This window comes from Alosa alosa, chromosome 13 (assembly GCF_017589495.1).
Source record: "Alosa alosa isolate M-15738 ecotype Scorff River chromosome 13, AALO_Geno_1.1, whole genome shotgun sequence".
In the NCBI taxonomy this organism is placed as follows: Eukaryota; Metazoa; Chordata; class Actinopteri; order Clupeiformes; family Clupeidae; genus Alosa; species Alosa alosa.
Window position 1 is genome coordinate 14,702,513 of NC_063201.1, and position 21,894 is coordinate 14,724,406.

The window sequence follows — 21,894 nt, forward strand, 5'->3', positions numbered from 1 at the left end:
CATGCCTGTGTGTCCTTGCATTCAAATCTGTGTAGTGGGGAAGTATTTTTAAAAGCCAACCCCAACCCCCTTAGGGTAGACTGAAAAAAAAAAGTGTTCTGATCTTTTTGGGACCGTCTACGGTGCAGTTCAGTGGTCTCCCAAGCCAGGGAGCTGCATACGCAGTAAAGAACCGGGGGTTGTATGGGGGGGGGAGGGGGGTTGTATGGGGGCGGCTGGCTCCCCATCACGTCGCTGTTCATTAAAATTTCGCTGTGGCCATAAAAGAGCAAAGTGCCCTGGGAGATCCAGGGGAGCGGCAGACACTGACTCAATGGAAAGTGACCATTTTCGAGACAGAAGGAGAAACGAAAACGATCATTTAAGGTCTGTCAGCAGGAATGTGACATAATTAACGAGGAATACACAACCGATGTGCATGTACGCTGCAGTGTCTGTGACATTTACTGAGACTTAAATGAAGCTATTTATTTATGGCTTCCAACACCACACCAGATCTATATATTTTTAAGTTAGTGGAAATTGCTAGTACTCTAGCCTTAGGTCTAATTGATAAAGTCATTTATGGACTTGGGGGTTTCACGTTGTCAGCATTATTTGAAAAATAATAAATCTCTGATATAAACTCTACAAATGCTCAATAAATTTCTAATAAAGGCAAAATCTAAATGCTAAGGCTTTGGACATAAAAATGCTGATAAAGTATGACACAATCCCCCCCAAAAAAACAAGCTTACATAGACAACAGTAATTCAAAACTTTTGGTATGAAAATGAACCTGGTGAATATAAATGAAGGATTAAATGAAGGACTTAAATGAATAACGAGTTTAAAATAGTTTTTGGTATACAGTGACTTTAGTCATACATATAAATGAGGTTTCTATCGATTAGCTGTCTCCAATGCCAAAAAGCTTTGCGTCAACAAGGCAGTGGTCCATGCCTGATTTCAGCGCATCAGCAATTCTCCAATCTTAGCATGCATGGCGTCCAGAGAGCTCCCCTTCAGGCCTCTTTGACATGGAAATGAACATGCATTATGATTTTCATTAAGGCTTATGAAGCTCTGGCCTGGTGCCAGCAACGGCATCATACTGAGATGAAAGACCCGACAAATATCAGAACCAGAACATCAAACAGGTACCACTTCCTCACTGGCCACCATTAATGGCTACTTCTCTCCAATAAAACAAAAAAAAACATAAAAAACTAGTTCTCCAGACATATTCAGACACACACACACGAAAACTCAGACCTCATATCCCCAGGGCCAGAGCTCACTCTTGCTCACAGTACTGTGAAGTAGAGTAGTGAAGACCAACGTTGCCAACATCCTCCCTCATCTAACAACCTAAAAAATAAAAGGTTTCACTAGAAACATTAATATTCTAGTGGAGGTGCTTGAAAGTCTGAAATATGCTGTTAACGAAAAAATAAGTATTTGGGAGACCTCTTAACCAAGAACTGTTGGGGCATTAAATTACTCTTGGCCAGCTCTACTACCACCACCACCACTCACAATAAGCCTAAGAGAAAAGAAGAACTACAGCGCATTTTAAAGAAGGGGGCTGAACTCATTTTTCTTTTTTTTTTTCTTTTTTCGGATTGATGTGGTCGACATCCAGAAATCCACTGAAGGGGAAACGCTGAACTGCAGAGCAGCACGAGCCCTGGAGAGTGCTCCTGGTTAGCAAAGAGCGAATGTTCCCACTCGCCCGGGCGAGGTTTTTTTTCTCAGACGTGTGTGTGGGCACACGGAAGGACTCCCTGAAGAGGGCTGCCTTTTGAGAGAGAAAAAATTCCCGGGGCAAGCTTCTGCTCGGAACATTCAACATGAAAAGTAAACCTTTGCAATGGGACGAGATGGACCTCAAGGGTTCAATACGGCTGGGTCATCGAACCACATGTGAGATGTGAAAAAAAAAAACATACATAATATCGCTCAACCCGGCTGGGTCATCGAACCCCATGAGAGATGTGAAAAAATCTGAAGCGAAAAAAGATCCCACAAAATTGTTCAATTATCTCTAAATACAAGCGTATCATTTCAAATCTGCTATCTTATGAAGTTTTCATCTGGTGGTGGAGCGAAACAGTGGGTCTGTCAAACCAAATATGAGGCCCAATGTTTATTTAACAGATTGAGTCATATAACAGAACACAGGCCACATGTAACCTATGACATAATCTGATTAATGGGTTTATAATTGCTTCTGTGAGGGGGTCAGGGTTTTGAGGGTGGAGGGAGGTGGTGTGTGTGGTGTGTGTGTGTGGTGTGTGTGTGTGTGTGTGTGTGTGTGTGTGTGTGTGTGTGTGTGTGTGTGTGTGTGTGTGTGTGTCGTTTTTTTTTTGAAGGGGGCAATAAATGGCGTCATTGGAAATTTGCGCCTGTTGCAATCAGTCATTTCTGTTGTCCTCTTGCGAAAAAAAAAAAATTTGATTGTGCCAAGTGATTCAATGTCTTATCAGATAATAGAGCGTTGTCTTGAATTGACTGGTCATATCTGCGGCTGATTAAAATGAAAATGATCTGCTTAGTTGGTCTCAACGTGTCATCATGATTAAGGCCAATTCAGTTCCAGTGGATTAAGTTTTGGTATTGAAATTACACTGGAGAGGACCAATGAATCAAGGCATGAAGAAATGGATCAGATTACATTTAGAGGCCGTCTAATAGTCAACAAGAGGCTGAATTGGATAGATGAAAGGGAGAATATGTACACTAGAAATAGACAAAAGTATGGTCAATTATCATGTCAATTCCTTCATTTCCTCTGCCCTTACTTCATCCCCAGCCCCCAGCTTACCCCCTACACTTTCCCAAATAGCTCAACAGCTGTCTTGACCTGAGCGCTAGTCACACATGCTAGTCATCAGTGAGTTACGTTGGGGTCAGGAGCTTCTTGAAGTCCTGGCTCTCTCAAGAGAGCACTTCATCTTTTGAGGTGATCTCACTAGCAGACCCGCTTTGCTTATTATATTTTACTTAGAGTGTCACCAGACCCAATTATCTGGAGGCCCACATGCTACCAGGCACTTACACAAGAACCAGTGGGAGAGAGAGAGAGAGAGAGAGAGAGAGAGAGGGGTGGAGAGAGTTAAGAAAGAAATGGTTACTTTACATTCTAATGATTTGAGCATAAGGTTAAATCTGAAAACGGTCCATAAAATTGCATGCTGTTTCCTCTCGGTGTGATATCTTAATAAAACACTGATTTTTCATGGCTGGTTGTGCTACTAAATCTGTGTGTCCTCCAACGCTTTGTACTTGTCTACAATCCTCCCCTATTTCACCGTGACCTCCAAACCATTACCTCAGCTCTTCAATATAGGAGTGAGCGGCCACAGGAGCCTCGACTGAAGAAGGAAAGGGGGGTCATTTTCAGCCATTTTGCCCCAGGCATGGGGTAATGGCGGTGGTGGCCCCATTCAAAGCCGAGGGTGACCTCATACTGGAGAGGAAGTGATTAATGAGGTCAGGCAACCCTCAGTGACGCTGGTCTTCCCGACAGTAAAGGAACGTGGGTTTGTCTCCCCTGGGCTATCTCGCTCGATTCCTTTACCATATGTGCTCCAGTGACCCGCGCTCTCTCCCTCTCCCCCTCTCTTCATCTGCACACACTGTGACGGCAGTAGCTGGCGTTCACTCCTCTTCCCAAACTGCAATGGCAAATGATTTGTCTGTATTTTACCCGCTCCTGGAAGCAACGGTGTAGCAAATGTGGGGTTCCGGAATTAAATTAAATGCCACTAACAACGCTACACCTGTCGATTTTTGTTCTGCTCTCACTCTCTCTTTCTCTCTTTCTTCCTCTTTCTTTTGAGTATATGCTCTACTGTAAGTGGCCTACAGTTTACGATGCCGCGTGAAATTCTGGTTTGGTTTTTCCTGTGCTTTCACTGATGGCTAATACAGTCAGGATGGAATATCTAATACTGCTAAAGACATATCGAGCTCTGCGATGCTTTTTGCAGCAGTCAACGTAAAAGCAACAGCCTCATCAATCAACCTCACCATGAACCATATCTGTTTGCCTCACGTATGGCCCATCTCCACTTTCTCATTTCTCGTTTATGATGAAATGATGACCACAGATGAAAATATTTGAAAATGTTATTGTGCCTTTTTATGATTGGGCAGTAATCTGCGTTATTGGTTTACGACGGTGATGCATCCCCCATTGCTGGCTTGAGCAGAGCTCACAGGCCTGTGCATCTGGACACGCTCTGCCCAGGTGCACTGGTTTTAGTGCATGCCGTTCCACAGATGCCAGGGAATGACCGTCCAACGAGCTCCACGGTCTCAACTGTTTCAAGGCTGCCTCTTGAGGCTTCTCTTTCTCTCTCTCTCTCTGTCTCTCTCTTCCACTCTTTTTCTCCCTCCATCTTTTTTAGCGTGGAGGAATGTCATTACTTGAGCTCCACGTGGCGGAGAAGAGGAGGGAGTTTTGGGCGGCAGGAGGCAGAAGGCATGGGTGGGTGGGTGGGTGGGTGGTGCAGGGTAGGATAGGAAGGAGGAGCACGGAGGGTGGGGTAGGGAACTCAGCCGATTATCACGTTCACTCCCAAGTGCTGACAGTCACACAGCGAGGCTTCGCTGTACCAAATTAAATCTACACTGATCCATGTCATCTCTCTCTCTCTCTCTCTCTCTCTCTCTCTCTCCCTCTCTCTCTCTCTCTCTCTCTCTCTCTTCTCTCTCTCTCTCTCTCTCTCCAGACCTATTTGATTATCCCTCCCTCTTTTCTCCCTTTTAGTGTAGTGTTTAGTGTATACACAGCCATAACCACATTTGTGTGTCTGTGTGTGTGTGTGTGACACTATTATACTTGGCCCGGGAAGTTATGAAAGGCACACGTTCAGCGAGCGGCAAAGTGGCTCTAGTCCTTTGTTGTGAATTAAAGTATAACTAAAACCGAATGTTATGTCACACAGAGGGCCTAGTCTCTGGCGACTGCCAATGTCTAGACCAGAGAAGTCGAAGCTCCGTATAAATTGATAGATTTAAAGGGAACGGATTGTGACCAAAATCATTTGCCAAAAGCTACAGACCGAAAAAATCTTTTGAAAAAAACAGAAGAGAGAAAAAAATAAGAAAGGAAAAAAAATCAGGCTTTGCATGCAGTACACAGGATTTCTCTTTACCCCCTGATATAAACGCGAGCCACCAATGTCTTACCTCATAAATCTGTGGTCGTCACCTCAAACCAGTGAAAATGCAGTCATTTTGTATCATGTCTAAAGTTGCTTTTTCGGCTACAATTAGTGGTTTGACAATACCAGGGTCATGAGTAAGGGAAGCCCCTTAAGGAGAGGACCATATTTGCGAGGGGGTCTAGGAGGGACATAAAAAGTGTGGGGATTGCATGGAGGGACATAGTCCCTCTGGAGATAAACCAGAGGAGTGCTCCAGGATACCCTGCTATATTTCCTGGTTATGCTTAATGTCATAGAACTGTTATAAGAGTATCAAAAGCCAGAGATAACTTTTTTCATTTGGACATTGTTCATTTACGTTTTTGTATGGTAAACATCAGTGACCTTGTTCTAAATATCTATCCTAAACCTAAACAAAATATAACTACTATCTGACTATCTGAACAACAGTTTCTGATTGCTTCCTTTGCTAAAGACCATCTTAATGGGGTTCCTCGGTGGAGAGTATGTGGAGACCTACTTCTTGACCTGTAGAACTCATAGAGCCTGAAAAGCAGTCTGACTTCCTTGGGCTCTGAGGCGGGCTAGACCCACGGTGGTGAGAGGACTTGGTAAGGTCGCCACACACATGACGCACAGGCAGCTCTTCCCAGATAAACAAGGCCTCGAGTCAAGACCTTTCCACAGCACTTCCAGCGCCCAGCCTCATATAGCACTGGACGGCATCCTGGATAAACTGCCATTGCCTGAGCAATGCCTTTTTTATTTTCCTAAGTTAATACGAGGAGCTTGTCACAGACAAACCCATGGGGACTGGTTACTACACTCCAATGCAGTTTATGCCACAATGGCTTTCATGCTTTGGCTCCATCCACACTATTCCGTTTTCCTCTGAATATCATTTACACTTTTCCGGTGCTTTCGAGCTCTGGAAATGATTTGAAAGTGTTGTCGCCCCAGTATTCATTTGAAAACTCCGACTTTGTTTTTTAATGTGGACACGTAAATCCTGTCCGAAAACAATGACGTAGAAACCCATGTTCCCTTCCTGATTGGACCTTGTCTCCATGACTCACTTCAACTTCTTCTCCTAGCCAGCCAGCGGTGAATGCAACATGGAGAATGAAATACAAGCTTTATTGGCCATGCTGTCTTTGGCAGCATCTGTCATGCAGTTAAATTCTGCATTTTAAAATGGTGACAATTACATGAGTGGACACGCGATTTGTGTGAAAGGCCTCATGATCTGCGCTTCAGGTGTCCCGTGCAGACATGATTCTGGTACTGCAAATAAGCATGTGGACGTAGATTTTATTAGTTTTAAAACACCATTTTAAAAAATGGAATAATGTGGATGTGGTCTTTAACAAGTGTTGTTTTTGATGAAGCTAGTCGCCATTGCTTGAATGGAGCTGTAATTGTTGATAGTCGTCCAGAGCGCATTTGTTCTAATCATATCCTTATGTTTACTGAACCAAATGGAAAGATGGAGAGACTGAAAGAAAGAAAGAAAAACAACTTAATTCTACATGCTTCTATTTGAGGCTATACTAGTTAATATCAATTTCTTTGGAAAAACCCATCAATCATGACATAGTGGTTCTGATTGAAGGTATAGCAGACCTTGACACATCTTAGGCATGCGTCTGAAAACCACCCGTGTAGATGCTGGACATAACTGTGGTGAAAGGGGGAAGCGGTTCCATAGACCAACGAGGGGGGGTATGGGTTACCCCCGTAATTCGAGTGCGGTCAACAGGAGCCGGTAGACTGGAAATGTGGCAAGAAGGGGTCGGGACGGCATGGTGTCACCACCACATAGGGCAGGCAGACTCCAGGGCAAAGGGGGTTTCACGGATATTTTGATGGAGAGAGAGTGAAGGAAAGATCCGGAAAACAAACTAGTGGGAGAGGTGGAATGGGGTTGGTTTGGGGGGGGAAAAAGCAGTCATCCACAATCTGGATGCTTCTTTCAACTTTCCAGGTCTTAAACCTCCATCTCTCTCTCTCTCTCTCTCTCTCTCTCTGTTTGTCTGTCTGTCTGTCCGTCTGTCAGATAGTGCAGACAGCGTCTCCATCCTACCAGTAGGAGCCATCACATTGTGGCAGGGGAGCTTGTCATGTCAGCCCTACACAGCGGTGAGGGGTGGGGGGGGATTCCTAAACAAAGGGGAGACTGTGTGTTTGCCATCAGCCGGCAGAGTGAGGTTAGAAAAACACCTCTGCTCATTACCACATCAGCGGGCCTCTGAACTCCTGCGATAACTAATGTGCAGTCAGGGCCATTGGGGGGGGGGGGGGTGGGGGGGGGGAGGGGCTCCTTGAGCAAAAAAACAATAACAACCGGACAATTAAATGGCAGCTGCTTATCATAAGAACTTCAGCGACGGAGTCTCGGCTTGTTGCTAGTCGGTGCGACGAGGCCAGTTGTGTTGTTGCCAACAGCGATGAGCGTCTGTGACAGTTGTGTTGTTGCCAACAGCGATGAGCGTCTGTGACAGTTGTGTTGTTGTTGTTTTGGCTTTGCCGCCACCAAGCAGGATGGGTGAGAGTGAAGACGAGCGTCACAAGCGCAGTGCCCGTCCAACCATGAAAGGAAACAGAAGGGGTCCGGTGTTTTGGAGCACTCGGAGACGTGGCAGTGGAGGAGGAGCAGGACGAAGGAGAGCATCGGGAGGCTGTTTGAGCTGTCAAAGGGGAGCGCTCTTGAAGGATGAGCACCTCAACAGAGATGACATCAGCAGTGAAGCGGCGAGTCCCCCTGGAGCCGGCGAACTGGCACCAGACGAGCTTTTGAGACCCCACCACACTACCCACACCTCCACCGGGGCCCACTGCGGGGGCCCCTGGGCCCTTAATCAGCAGGAAGCAGAAAGCCTCTAAGGGGGGGTTGCCGAGGGGAACGGAGGCCATGTTGGGCCCCAGCTGTCTCCCTGCCTCCCTGTCTGCCCGCTGACTCCGGTGCCCTCGCTGGCGCTCTCTCTCTCTCTCTCTCTCTCTCTCTCTCTCTCTCTCTCTCTCTCTCGTCTCTCTCTCTCTCTCTCTCGTCTCTCTCTTTCCTCCTCCAGTATCAGTCGCTCCACTTGCCCACTGTTCCCCATGACTGCGCCCGACCCGCGGCTGGTTCTCATTACCTCTGAGCACTGAGACCTCACTGGAACCCCCTGCCCCCCCCCCAGCTCCAGCGAGAGTCACAGTAGCATTTGGGAGGGTGATTTCAGGAGAGAAAGAATAGGAGGTAGAGATAGAATGAAATTGAAGCCTTAGGGCGGCCACATTTTCACAAACACCAAAAAAGATCTGAGAACTCTCACTGCAAAACCACAGGGCAGAAATGATTACAGGACTTGAAAGGAGCTTCAGCAATCTGTGAGTCTTTACTTTCTTACACTACTTCACACAGTCTGTCGTTGTTTCTCTGTGCGTGTGTATGTATCCCTCTTTCTTCGTCTGCTCTCTTTCAGAAGCTGTGATTGTATAACCCAAACCGAGAACAGCAGTCGCTAGCTACTGCTCTCTGCCCACAAACTCCACCACTTGGCTCAGTTTCAGCGGCGGTTCAAGTCTTACGACAGCCCCAAGATATTTCACCCAAAGCGCAATCGTCGGGGTATTTAATCAGGCCAAGTAAAAGTAAAAGCTGAGAAATGCATGCGATGTGAGTGGGACAGGAGACGTGCGTCAGTAAAGTCGGTGTTTACGACCCCCCCTTTCCCCTGAATCACTGCAATATTGCCATCCCGGGCTGAATGAATTACCACACAGCCATAAACGGAGGTGTGATGCACTTCAGCACACGAAAATAGATCCTTTCTTCATTGCTTCATCGTTTGTGTATGTGTGAGTGAGTGCGAATGTGTGTGTGTGTGTGTGTGTGTGTGTGTGTGTGTGTGTGTGTGTGTGTGTGTGGGGGGGACAAAACCCCCCCTCCCTATGCATCCAACCTGATCCAGCACTCTTCCTCACAGACACAGACACACAGAGGCAGTGATACTGATTGAGTATGAGACAAGCCACAGAGCGAGCCAGCCAGACCCTCTCAACACCCAGGCCCCAAGCACGCGGAGGCCTGGGAATGATGAGGTGGTTGGAGCTCCAGCATGTCCAAGGCGACTGGCCTGAGCTGCCGCAGACCCAGCCTGGCAAACGTCTCTCACTGCGGGGGTGGGCCGAGGAGGGGGGCCCGCAGGCGGGGGGGTGGGTGGGTGCTATGTTAACAAATTAGACTGTGTTGATACATGGCACTTTACCTAAGGTGATTACTCATTTCTTTGTGTGAGTGTGGAGGGTGTGTGTGTGTGTGTGTGTGTGTGTGTGTGTGTGTGTGTGTGTTCAGGAGGGAGGGAGGGTGTGGAAAAGGGTTTATAAGTACCACCTGAAAGTTGACGGAGTGTGTTTGAGGAGGCTCGTTGGAGAACAGCTGTGGTGAGAGCAGCAGTGGGGTCGGTGGGCTGAGACACGATTAAAAACATATCCTCAGAAAGCCCAGCTGCTCCCATCAGCCGGCTGACACTGCCATGGCGACTAGCTCAGCGGGAGGGGAAGGGGAAGGGGGGTCTGCATCGCCATGGAAATATGCTCATGGACCAGTGCATTTTGCATTGAATCTGATGTTGACATGTAAACTTAGACATGCATACACACACACACACACACACACAGACGCATTTGAGAGAGACAATAAAGACTTACTTACTTACACACTTTTATGCACATTGCTTACTGCCTCACGCATGAGCTTACAAACACACACAGGAGCACACACTTAACATGCTTTCCAACTTGAGCAAAGCAAGATTTACAAACAAGCATGACAGGCGTAGCCCTTTGGGGAGAAAGGAGCTCTGTGTGGAGCCGCAGTGGCGAGAGTGACGCGAGCTTTCGGAGCGGCTGCCAAACACAATATGCCGAGGTGATGGTCTCCTTCCATACTAATTGTGTCAATATGCGCTATGGCAGTCAGCACTGACCTTGTGCTGCAGCAGATCAACTCCCGACTTCACGGACCATTAATAACACACACACACACACACACACACACACACACACGCACACACGCACACACGCACACACGCATGCACACACACACATGCACATGCACACACACACATGCACACACACACACACATGCACACACACGCACACACATACACACACACACACACACACACACACACTCACCCACCTGTTGCAGTAGAGTTCAATTGGTCAGTCAACCCCCCCCTCCAAGTAAGCTTTCATTTGTCACTGTGGGAGCTTCTGTAAAGGTTTTTTTTTTTTTTTCGTCTTATTTTTCTTAGCCTTGAGCTAAACCAGATCATAACATCATATGATGAAGTGGTGCTATTGCTCTGTCTTCACATATTCTAAATAAAAGACGCCATTTTCATTTCAGAAGAACATTAAGCAACCTCATCCATCACAACGTAATTTAGAGAACCCTATAAAGTGATATCTGGCTACACCAACAACGCAGCGCAGGTCTTGGCAAATGTGTCTACACTGCAACTACTGTTTGTACTGCTCTTAATGCCCTGCAGTGCTGGTGTTCTATTTCTCCCCATTGGTCGCGCACTTGCAAGACACAAACCACTTGCAATTTATTCCTTACGAGTGGCTCTGGAACAATGCTGACACATGAATTTGAGGTTAGATGAAAAGCTGGTGTGGAAATATTTGGAGATGTATGCCTCTAGAAGATTTGGAGCGATAGTTTGGAGATTTGGATCGGAGTTCTGGCTCAGGCACGTCGCCTGACTGACAGACGATGGAGAGGAAGAAAAGCTTTGGACTGGATTGTACGTGTGTGTGTGTGTGTGTGTGTGTGTGTGTGTGTGTGTGTGTGTGTGTGTGTGAGAGCGGTTTGGCGGATGGTTTGGGTACCTGCACCACAGGGTGGCCTCCGGAGAGGGCCTTGACGGCGCCGCGGCTGCCCTCCGTCTCGTAGTGGGCCCGGTGGTGGGACTTGGGCTGCACCTCGATCTGCAGGCTGTAGGGCCCCGAGCAGGATGGCAGCTGCCAGTCGAGAGCGGGCAGAGAGGGACTGCAGAGAGGAGAGGAGAAGAGGGGAACGGAGAGGAGAGGAGATGTGGGGGGAGGAGAGAAGAGGAGAAGAAAGGAGAGGAGAGAGGAGGAGAGGAAATGAGAGAGGAGAGAATGAGTTTTAGAGAGATGCAGTAAGAGACCACACACTAAAAACACGTGTACATCCAAAACACACAGAGAGAAACATGAGTTGGAGTAGAGACAATATAACACAAATCACACACACACACACACACACACACACACACACACACACACACACACACACACACACACACACACACACAAGGAGAGAGAGATTAGTACTAACTCAAGTGGACACACACACATACAGACACACACATACACATACACACATACACACACACACACGCAAAGAATAATTAAATTACACAAAACAGATTTTTCTCCCTTCTGGGAAGCTTCCTGAAGCATTCCATTTCATGATTAGCTGTAATCAAATCAATTGTAGTCGTACTCCGAGATACTTCATTCCAAAAGCATGGGCACTAATAGCCGAGTCTTTCGAAAATTAATCTAATAGAAACGTGTCCTACTTGTACAGAGTACACTCTCCAGAAAAAGATAAGTTACTGTAATAAAATATCAAATTGAAAGGTTAAATAATCATTTTAATGATTTTCACTAAATTAATCTAAAGCACAAAGACTTTTTTGAAAATAACTAATAAAAGAATCTCAGTGTAAGAATAACGAGTGTCACAGTGCAGAGGACAAATTTTGAGTACAAAATCAGTGACACGTAGATGGTCCCCCACAACCCTACTACAAAAAAATCCTGGTTAAGAGGTTGACAAAGTGGGCAGCCGTGGCCCACTGGTTAGCACTCTGGACTTGTAACCGAAGGGTTGCTGGTTCGAGAAGTGCTGAAGTGCCCTTTGAGCAAGGCACCTAACCCCTCACTGTTCCTAATCACCGCCCGCTGTTGTAGCAGGCAGCTCACTGCGCCAGGATTAGTGTGTGCTTCACCTCACTGTGTGCTGTTTGTGTTTCACTAATTCACCGATTGGGTTAAAATGCAGCGACCAAATTTCCCTCACGGGATCAAAAAAGCATATACTTATACTTAAAGCCCATGTAATGATATCCACAACAGCTGATGTCCCAGCTGGCTAAAGGCCACTGAGAAGAAGCACTCTAAAAAGAGGGAAAGTGTAGAAGAAATGTATTCCCACATCAAGGCTGTGTGAGCATATCTAATCAAAACAAACACTCGCAAGACAATACTTCACCCTCACCGGACGCCTGGCCAACATAAAACCTGTGACCTAAGCGCTCGCATGAAAGCAATCTCAGGCATCCTCTTGGAAGCCGTGCAGTGTGTTTGTTGACCTAGAACGAACCAGCTTCCCCCGTAGGGCGCTCCTTTATCGGAGCCAAGCAGGGGGGGGGTTACATCATGGGGGGTTAGAGAGAGGAGCAGCATGGTGGGCGACCCGTCAGACGGTTCGGACAGTCCCAGGGTCCAGGGTCTGTCACCATTACTTCCTGCTTGCGCACTATCTTAATCAAACACTTGATTTCCAACAGGAAAAGTGGGCAGCGGCGGAGAGAGAGGACACACAGCTTGGGAGGCAGCAGGATAGAAAAGGTTTGTCATGTTTGAAAAAAAAAAAACGGAGGGAGTGTATGGGATAGTGGCCAATATTTGTGTGTGTGTGTGTTTTGGGGAATGTGTGCTTGTGTATGGGTTGCTATGACAACCAGGACACAAACTCCGCTACTCCACCCTGTAAAATATGATTTATGAAATGTTCTTGATCTTCAAAGAAAAGCCGCGTTTGGACCTGTTTCGACTGACGCTGACAGCTGCCACTGCAGTCTTTGAAGATAAAAAACTAATTTACAAACAATCTATGCCCATAGACTGTATATATAGAGTCTATGTCTATGCCAAATAAACAAGTCTAATTTTAGAAAACGCAAAGAATAACATTGGAAGCAGCGATGCTCTTGGACGGATTGTTTTAACTCGCCTTTTTCTTGCCCGACCCACAGAGCTCGCCCTTGACTGGTACGTGCCCCTTCATAAATCAACTGGCAATTTACACAAACTTTCATACATTACTGGACCCAGTTAATAAGCTTCAAAGAATATGATTTCCTCCAATTCAACAAAGTGCCTTATTCATACTGGTTGGTTCCGTAAAGTGCATTGTAACCAAAGGAAGAGAGAATCAGGCGTGTTTCACTCCTTCAAACAGTCACATCCCGAGAGGTCTATACTGCCTGTATTAGTACGTGTGTGAACCTCGAACACAATGTTTCTCCAAGCTGGTCCAGAGGGACCCCCTTGCTCCCTGTTTTTCATTTTGAGCTACTCCACGGATCTTGATTTAACTCTCATCGCTGGACCTAATTGATTTACTCAGGTGTGTTTGTTAAATCAAAGCAGGGAATCTATCTGTGATAACCTGGACACAGTTGACTTAGCTAATGAAGGGGGCTTGAATTAGATTAGAAGTCAGGCAGACAGATGTGTATGCATAATACAGGAAAGACAGACAGTGACAGTGTGTGTGTTTGTATGCCATGATGGTGTTGATGATGATGATGGCATAAGTGTGTGTATATCTATGTGTATGTGTGTGTGTGTGTGTGTGTGTGTGTGCACGTGTTCCAGCATGCTGTACCTGAGGTATGGCTTGGGCTTGGACCATGAATAAGGATGTGGGGGCACGTCCAGGAACCCTGTGCAGTAGCTCTCCTTCTTGAAAGGCAGGCGGGTGGTTGCAGCGGTGGTGCTGTTGTAGTCCTCCTGGCAGAGGTCTCCTCCACCACCCGGTCCCAGCTCATCCTCCCTGGGCTCCACCTTCAGGCTCATGCCGGGGCCGTGCTCCACGGTGGTCTTGCGGGACTTGATGGGGATGCCTTCGGCCAGGTCGACCACGCCGTCGGTGGTCAGGGCGTTGATGGCCGCCACAATGGCCGAGTTGGTGTACTGGTTGGTGTTGGAGGCCATCCAGTTGTCGTCGGTGACGCTGAGGCGCGGGGAGCCGTGTGGGGACGGCACGGGCGACTGGTTGGGCGAGTACGAGGGCTGTCTGTAGGAGGCGCCGTTGAGGCTGTACTTCCTCTTCCCGGCCGTGGCGCCACATGGCGGAGAATTAGGTCGAGAGCTGCCGCTTCCGCCACCGTTACGTGGCGCTCCGTTCCCGTTACCGTTTCCCCAGCCATCGTCGTTGGCGAGTCCGGTGTGGGGGGAGTTGGAGGGGGAGTGGCGTGTAGGCGAGGAGGCAGAGCCTCCACCAATGAGGCCTGTGGCCATGGTGATGGCGTGCGGGCACGAGAGCAGCGAGGACGAGCCCTTGGGCGAGACGCAGGGGGACTGCCAGGGCGAGTTCTGCGGCGACGCGTCGTAGTTGTAGTACTCGTACGACGACGCCTCCGAGTTGCAGCTGCGCGACGATAGGCTACTTGCCGGGCTCAGGCAACTCGGGTCGCGGTACCCGTCGGCATTTGGCAGCGTCAGTGTCACCACGGAGTTGACGACGTTGCGCTGCTTAGCCATCGCTGGGTCAGCGGTCCCGCTCTCCTCCACCTCGTCATCGGCAAACTGGCCGTAGGCGGTGATCTCGATGCGCGGGCTCTCGAGCGGCGGTGCGCCATTGGGCCGCAGGTAGTAGCCCGAGGCCACGGCGTCCTCGTGCATGGAGTAGCCACTCTGCTGGCACGACGTTACGGAGATGACCGGGCTTGTCTGAAGGTTGTGGTACTGGTTGGCCAGATAAGGGTTGCCCATGCTGAGCGGCAGGGACAGGCTGACGTTCGGAGTGTAGTTGAAGGCCTCTATGGAGCCAAACACACACACACACACACACACACACACACAGGGAAAATGTCACCACATGTGTCTACAAAACAACAATCTATTTTACATATCAAGCTGCAACCCAGACTTCTGACTGCAACACCACATTACATACTTATTCAAACCACGCATCTATGACAGAAATTAACTCAAAACCCAGCTCATACTGAAAAACAGAAACAGACCACATGCCAGTGCTGCTGTAAACGTGAGATGTGGAGAGACCGAGATGTGGGGGGCGCAGTGTGAAGAGGAGGAGGATCCGCTGCTGCTGTGTGTGTGTGTGTGTGTGTGTGTGTGTGTGTGTGTGTGTGTGTGTCTGTGTGTGTGTGTGTGTGTGTGTGTATGTGTGTGCATGTCTGTGTGTGTGTGTGTGTGTGTGTGTGTGTGTGTGTGTGACTGTGTGTGTGTGTCTGTATGTTCGTTGTGTGTGTATGTGTGTGTGTGTACAGTATGTGTGCATGCATGTCTGTGTGTGTGTGTGACAGATACAGAGCTTGATTGATAGCCCCACTCAGTGAGTGAATTAGGACTCTCCCATGTGTACAGCTGACAGCACTTTGCATGCCTGCAAGGTAGCGGGCTGATTGAATTGAGAGTTTACATTTGCTAAAGCACAACACACTCTTGTGTGTGGATGGAGACCCTCTTCCCTGTCTCATCCATTTACACACACATTTTTACATGAAAACATACATTCACACAAACATTATGTTTATAAATAAAACAAGAACACACACTCTTACAAGGGAATACACAGCCCTCAATTTTCTAATCCATATTCATTTGACAGTTTGAAGAAGTGTACTATGTAGTGCACTTTTAACCTAGGTTTTTTTCAAAGTTCTTGTTAAATTCAATTTAAAGGAAAAAAGCTATTTGTAGCACAACACTTTTGTGGCGATTCCCCCCTTTACCTAGCGTTCTAAATTTGCTAACCACAGAGCTACGCAAACAGGACACCGCGTGAAATGATGAACCTGTCATGCACCACAGAATACGTGGGCAGACCAGCTAAAATTAGTTTGTGACAGACTATTTCCAGAAACAAGCCGCAGCACAACTTTAGCTTGTACTCTGACTTTTCCCCTGTTTGATTCTTGTGACAATTCACTCTCAGTTTCAATTACGAAGGGGCACCGATCCAAAAGCAATTCATTCAAAAAGTCATCGACAGACACAGAGAACTAATGCACTCCATATCAACTTACATCTTTCTTTTTTTCAAACAACAATTTCTTTGACCGCAACAATTTGCAAGCTGTGTAGCTATCTGCGTGCAACACTACGCACCCAGACTATGCTGTCATTTATGAAAAATGACGCTAAAACCACACTACATGGAGCTGCCAAACACAGACTCTAGATTCACTCTTTTAATTAAAATAATTCCATAGCGTCTTGTTAACAAAATATAAATGTCAGTCTCACCCAGCCCTATTAAGTCTACACATTTACATTAACAATGTGACTACTGCAAGCAAATAAATTGAGCAATCCACTGTGTGTGTAGCACAGTGACAAGCACACACCTCTCTGCATGGGGGGCTGCACTCCTTGGTTAAACTCAAAGAGATAGTTGAAATCAAACTCGGGCTCTTCTCTCGTGGAGTTCATTGTTGCGGCTCAGGCTCTGAAGCCGAAGTATGGCGGTGTGCGAGACCTTAGAGGTCACAGCTCATCAGTCACTACTCTTCTCTCTCTTCTCTCCTCTCCTCTTCTGCGTCTACCTGCAGAGTGAACTGAGGCAAGGCATCCTGTTCTCCTTTTGCTCTATCTGTCTCTCTCTCTCTCTTTCTCTCTTTCTCTCTGTCTGTCTCTTCTCTCTCTCTCACACACACACTGCCTCTTTCATTTCTGTGTAAAGGCAACACCAGGGGAGTGTGTATCTCCTCTCCCACTCTGATGACATTAACCAAACGACCAGCCTCCTCCTGTTTGATCTTCTCATCAATCGTCACCACCTTCTCTCTTTTCTTTTCTTTCTTTCTATCTTTGCTTTGCTTTTTTTTAAGGGGACAAGGAGTTTTTTTTTCTAGAGTTCAGACACCCACACTGACCCATATTTCACAACATATACAGACATACACACACCGAACTGCACGCACACAAAAAGAGAGAGAGAGAGAGAGAGAGAGAGAGAGAGAGATTCATGCATGCTCCGGTAGGTTTCACTTTGTTGCTTTTTGTCTTTCTTGCACCACTTTTGCATTCTCAGAAAGGGCAGGACGTGCAAAATGAAACATACGTGATTGCACCACCTGAAAACCAAGAAAGCAAGAAGCAACACACACACACAATCTCTCTCTCACACACACACACACACACAAGCTAGATACACCTGTGGAAGAGTTCAGCATATCACCCCATTTCAGATCTCTCTCTCCCACTGTGTAATACACTACCTTTTTTAAACAACCAAAACAGGTCAGGAAGGGAAGATGCTACGCTGCCGTGCTGGCTCTAATCACCCCTTTTTTTGCAGACTTCCCTCTGGGAGCGAGGCCAGTTTGGCCCTCCACACACAGTGGCATTAACAAACATGTTTACTGTTATTTTCTCCTGCCTCCTCTCCTCTCTTAGTTTTTTTTTTTTTTTCTCGGGTAGGTCTGTGGGGATTGGGCCACAACCACCGGTGAACCTCAACGCGGGTGTAGTCTGGAGTGGGAGGAGGGCAGGTTGGGATAGGGTTGGGTTGGGATAGGGTGGCGGGATGCGGATGGCAGCCCAGCTTTAAGGGTTTGGGGGTTGAGTTAATTGCGAGTGTCTGGCTGAACTGCCACAGAGTTTTAGGGGTTGAGAGGGAGGCGGCGTCGAGGGAAAGGGGAAGGGGGTATGTGTTGAGGAGCTTGGGGGGGGGGGGGGTAGGGTTGGGGGGCATGGATAACTGCACTCGTCAGCAGAGCATGGTTATCCAAGTGGTGAAGCATCTCTCCCCAGCCAACTGAACCCCCACCATCTCCACCACCACCAAGACACACACCATCACCACCATCGTCGCCGCCACCACAGTACACCACCAACCCCAACACCCATGTGTCTGCAATCAATTATGAGGCTTACAAGTCAGAGGCTGCGATGAATAATAATAGTCCCTGACCGCTGGCTGAAAAACCTCAAAGACAGAGAGAAATCTCGACTCCACAAAAGTCCATGACATCAGCACTGGAGCTGTAGGCCTCCCGGATTGAGTGTCAGGATATATGCACGGCTGTTAATGTTGCTGTCGTGGTCACGTTTAGATGAGCGCACTCTATTAATGTGTCACACTCCCTGCACATTCTACCCTGTGCCTGCCTACAGCACAGTAATAACCACCTCCGACAGCGCAAGAAGCAAGAACAGATTTAAAATTGGTGACTGCGGTAAAGTGTGGCCACCATTGCGTAGGCTACTATATTCCATTTTTAATATATAGACACAATAACAACTTAGGTCTGTCTGATATCTGGGAATGAAAACACATAAGTGCAGCTGTCATCTCAGCATCAACACACACACTAGGAGTTAACCTTCAAGATACACCTATTGGTAACAACTTGGGAAGACCCATCCGATAGTAGCCTAACCATCAGACTACTTTTACCATACTTGCCTTAGTTACCACATTTGCTCAGTATTGGTAGCCTGTTACACAAAGTTACAGCATACCCTAGCTACAGCTTTGTGTGAATGCACTTCAACGAGTAGCCTACAACTTCGGCTCCATATGACTGTACGCAGTTGAACTGCTAAATAATGTGATAAATAGAAACAAATCTGACCTTCTTCAGCAGACTTCATAATGGTGGTGATAGTGGACGGAAAATTCAATCCGTATTCTTTTCCCCGGGCTGGCGGGAAACGTGGTCCAAAGTTGAATCTGGAGTTAACTCTAAGACAGCTGGTATCCTGCATCCAACTTGCGTCAGGTCTACTTTTCGGATAGCGGGTACGACAAAAGTCTAAATAACAGCTAGCAGGCTTTGCGAGTTCCTTTTAAATGAATTGCATTTGACAACTGATCAATGGAAAAAATAAAACGAATTAATTGTTTCGAGGAGAGATATGCGAACTCTTTGAATTTAAAAATATTGGTCTGCACAGTGATGTAGCCTAGTATGACGGGTTCGATTCTATCAGTTGCATTCAGGTGACAGTGTGCCAGGATTGTGAAAAATCATACAAATCAAAGACTAGGCTACCTCACAGGTCCGGTCTCTTATAATCTCCAAAGCAGAATAGCTATGTCTCACAGACGGGGAATAGATCATACAGAGCGTTTTGCTCTCTGCTTTTCTAATTGAGATTTCCAGTGACTCCCTGTCTATGTGACGCAGCGCTTGACAGAGGCAGTCTCCGGCGTTTTTAAAGCTGGGAAACACCTCCTAACCGGCGCGCCGCCCTCTTTAGTGGATTGACGTATTCCTCCTTGCCAGCTTGCCGAGTTGCACACGGAATCTCTCAGCGCGAGAACTTGTCCACAAGGGACTCCATCCCAACGCGGATAGGGAGAGACCGTTGAAAAGGTTCATGGCTCTCCTATGCTTTAGTTTCTCCTTATTTCTTAGACCTGAGCGTGTTTAAGCTATCAACCCAAATGTCACACTATTTTTTTGAAAGGGGTATAGTAAAATGTAGCCTATCCTGTCTGTCTGCCACCCCCAACCCCCTCCCTCAAATTTACATTCTACAAACCCCCCACCCCCTAGAAAACCAGACCATGTTGTTTAGAGGATATTCGACTGCCCTCTGAAATTTGTTTTCCCCCATCGTATGGGGAAATATGGTTTAGACAGGCATTCCTCAAAGCAGCAAGCCGTAGTTGGAAAAAGTGTGAAGAGTCCAATCTCGACTTTCCACCATTTCATAAAAGTATCCCTTTAAAATGCAGTGGGCATAGAGCCTGAGGTTGATCCTGTCTGAGGGAGCTGCTGACTAGCATTACAGAAATATTGCTATCTGCTCGGCTCCAATGAGTATGTCATTAGTGACAGTTTGAATAATATGCAGACTAATTCGTTTGGAATGGGAGAAGTTATAAAGCTCAGGGTTTTCTCTGAACCTGAAAAGTAGCTGGCAAGTTAAGCAGAGATCGTGACATATAATCACAAACATACGTCCAAAGCCATTGGAGGGGGCAGCTTAAGCACTGTTGGGGAGGGGACGGAACACAACGCGGTGTTCTCTTTGCCTGCAGTAGCTTTTTGGAGTCAACATGCACTTGTAATCAGGATCCTGAATTTGCAAAAGCCACATTTTTTTTGGAAGTAAATAGTAGGCCTACTGTAAATAATAATCTGATACTTGATCACGGATCACTGGTAAGAATAAAGGAAAGGGAACACCTTCACCACATGGTGGCTGAACACTGATTTGAAAAGTGAACGAAAAACAAATTTGTGTTGTTACTGTACAGTATGTTTGTCTGACTCAGTCAGATGCACTCTCTCCAACAACATTCTTGTTGGGTAATTAACAATATTTTAGGAGCAGTGACACATTTTCTTTTGAAATACTTATTCGTGGCCAAATATTAAGTAATGCACTACCACAAGAAAACACCATGATTATGAGACAGAATTTTTTGACAGAAACATTTGATGTAATTATAGGCCTACATTTTGGTTAAAAGTGCATTTGATCATGTTTGAGTGATTCCTCATATTTCAATAGTAATATGATATATATTCCCTGTACACATTTAATTTATTACAGAATCTTAAGTAACAAACAGAAGTGACAGAAGTAACACTGGCACATTTGATGGGATTACACAGTGTGGTCAAAAGTGCATTTGATTGTGTACAAACCTCAGAACATCACAAAGAGATTCTTGTTTGTCACAGTTCTGCACGCCATTGCCCTCACTACTAACTTTTTTCCTGTAATTTAATGACACATTTCCTTGACATATTTAATATATGGTTTCTCAACATCTGGTGTAATGATATGACTCACACACACACACACACACACATAATATAGCAACATGTATGGGGAGGGCATTAGTGGCGTTGAGCGGTTTGTCGTCTTGTGCTGAAGATTCATGACTCCCCTGCTCTATGCTTGCACATTTTCACAACATCATTACAGTTTTTGTGTAAATATACAAAATGGTCTCGAGCACTTAGTTTTGTTTGTTTGCATTTGTTTATTTGTTTCATTCTGTGCTCAGGCTCAAACAGGAGGAGTATGTCTTGTCTATGCTTACGGAGACCAAAGCTTTGGCAGAGAACAGAAGACACATCAACAAAACGCAGCCCTTGGTCATCTGAGCTTCATCTGATTGATGTGCATGGACATTTGTGGACGGAGGTGTATGTATCATTGAGAGAATCTCACATGTGCCAACTCTGGGTCAGCTGCCCCCCACACTGTATTTTATCGGAGTGCATTAAAACAGCAAAGCCCCCCTCAGCAAAGTTAACTGGAGACTGTCAAGAGTTCGGTGTTGTGATTTGTTTGTTAAAGACATGAGGAATGCTAGCGCTGGAAAATAGAGTAAAATTATGAGACAGATGAAGTTGGCTAGGAATCTGTCCAGAATCATAGTCCTACCCACAGCGGTTTAAATAACTCTCTTTCAGAAAGGGGAACATTCACAAATAAATGCTAGTTATACATGTCACTGGGGAAAATAAATATTCAAATTTCAGCCTGTTCTGAACATAGGCATTTATTTAGTCAAGGCCTTGACAATGACACAACAGAGACATTCACACTCAATATTAAACAAACAACAAAAGTGGTAAATGTCACCACAGATTATTGAAGATGCACTGTGATTACTAAATGACAAGAAGTACCGCATAGTGGTACAAAATATGACCACCGCTCAGTCCTGTGCATCCTCTCCTGCTTGTCACACTTGTCAATTTGT

General features: G+C 46.4%; 1 protein-coding gene across 2 annotated transcripts in view; it reads right to left on the bottom strand.

Annotated features, from left to right (window-relative positions):
- The window catches only part of LOC125306645 (nuclear factor of activated T-cells, cytoplasmic 1-like), a 75,528-nt gene extending 56,189 nt beyond the window's left edge, over positions 1-19,339 (bottom strand). For both annotated transcript variants that reach the window (XM_048262135.1, XM_048262134.1), the window contains exons 1-3: positions 18,797-19,339; positions 13,855-15,010; positions 11,040-11,199 (exon numbers count right to left, since the gene is read on the bottom strand). In XM_048262135.1, the coding sequence (XP_048118092.1) occupies positions 11,040-11,199; positions 13,855-15,010; positions 18,797-18,929 (1,449 nt within the window). In that variant the 5' untranslated portion in view covers positions 18,930-19,339. The remainder of the gene's footprint in view (positions 1-11,039; positions 11,200-13,854; positions 15,011-18,796) is intronic.
- Between the last annotated feature and the right edge of the window lie 2,555 nt (positions 19,340-21,894).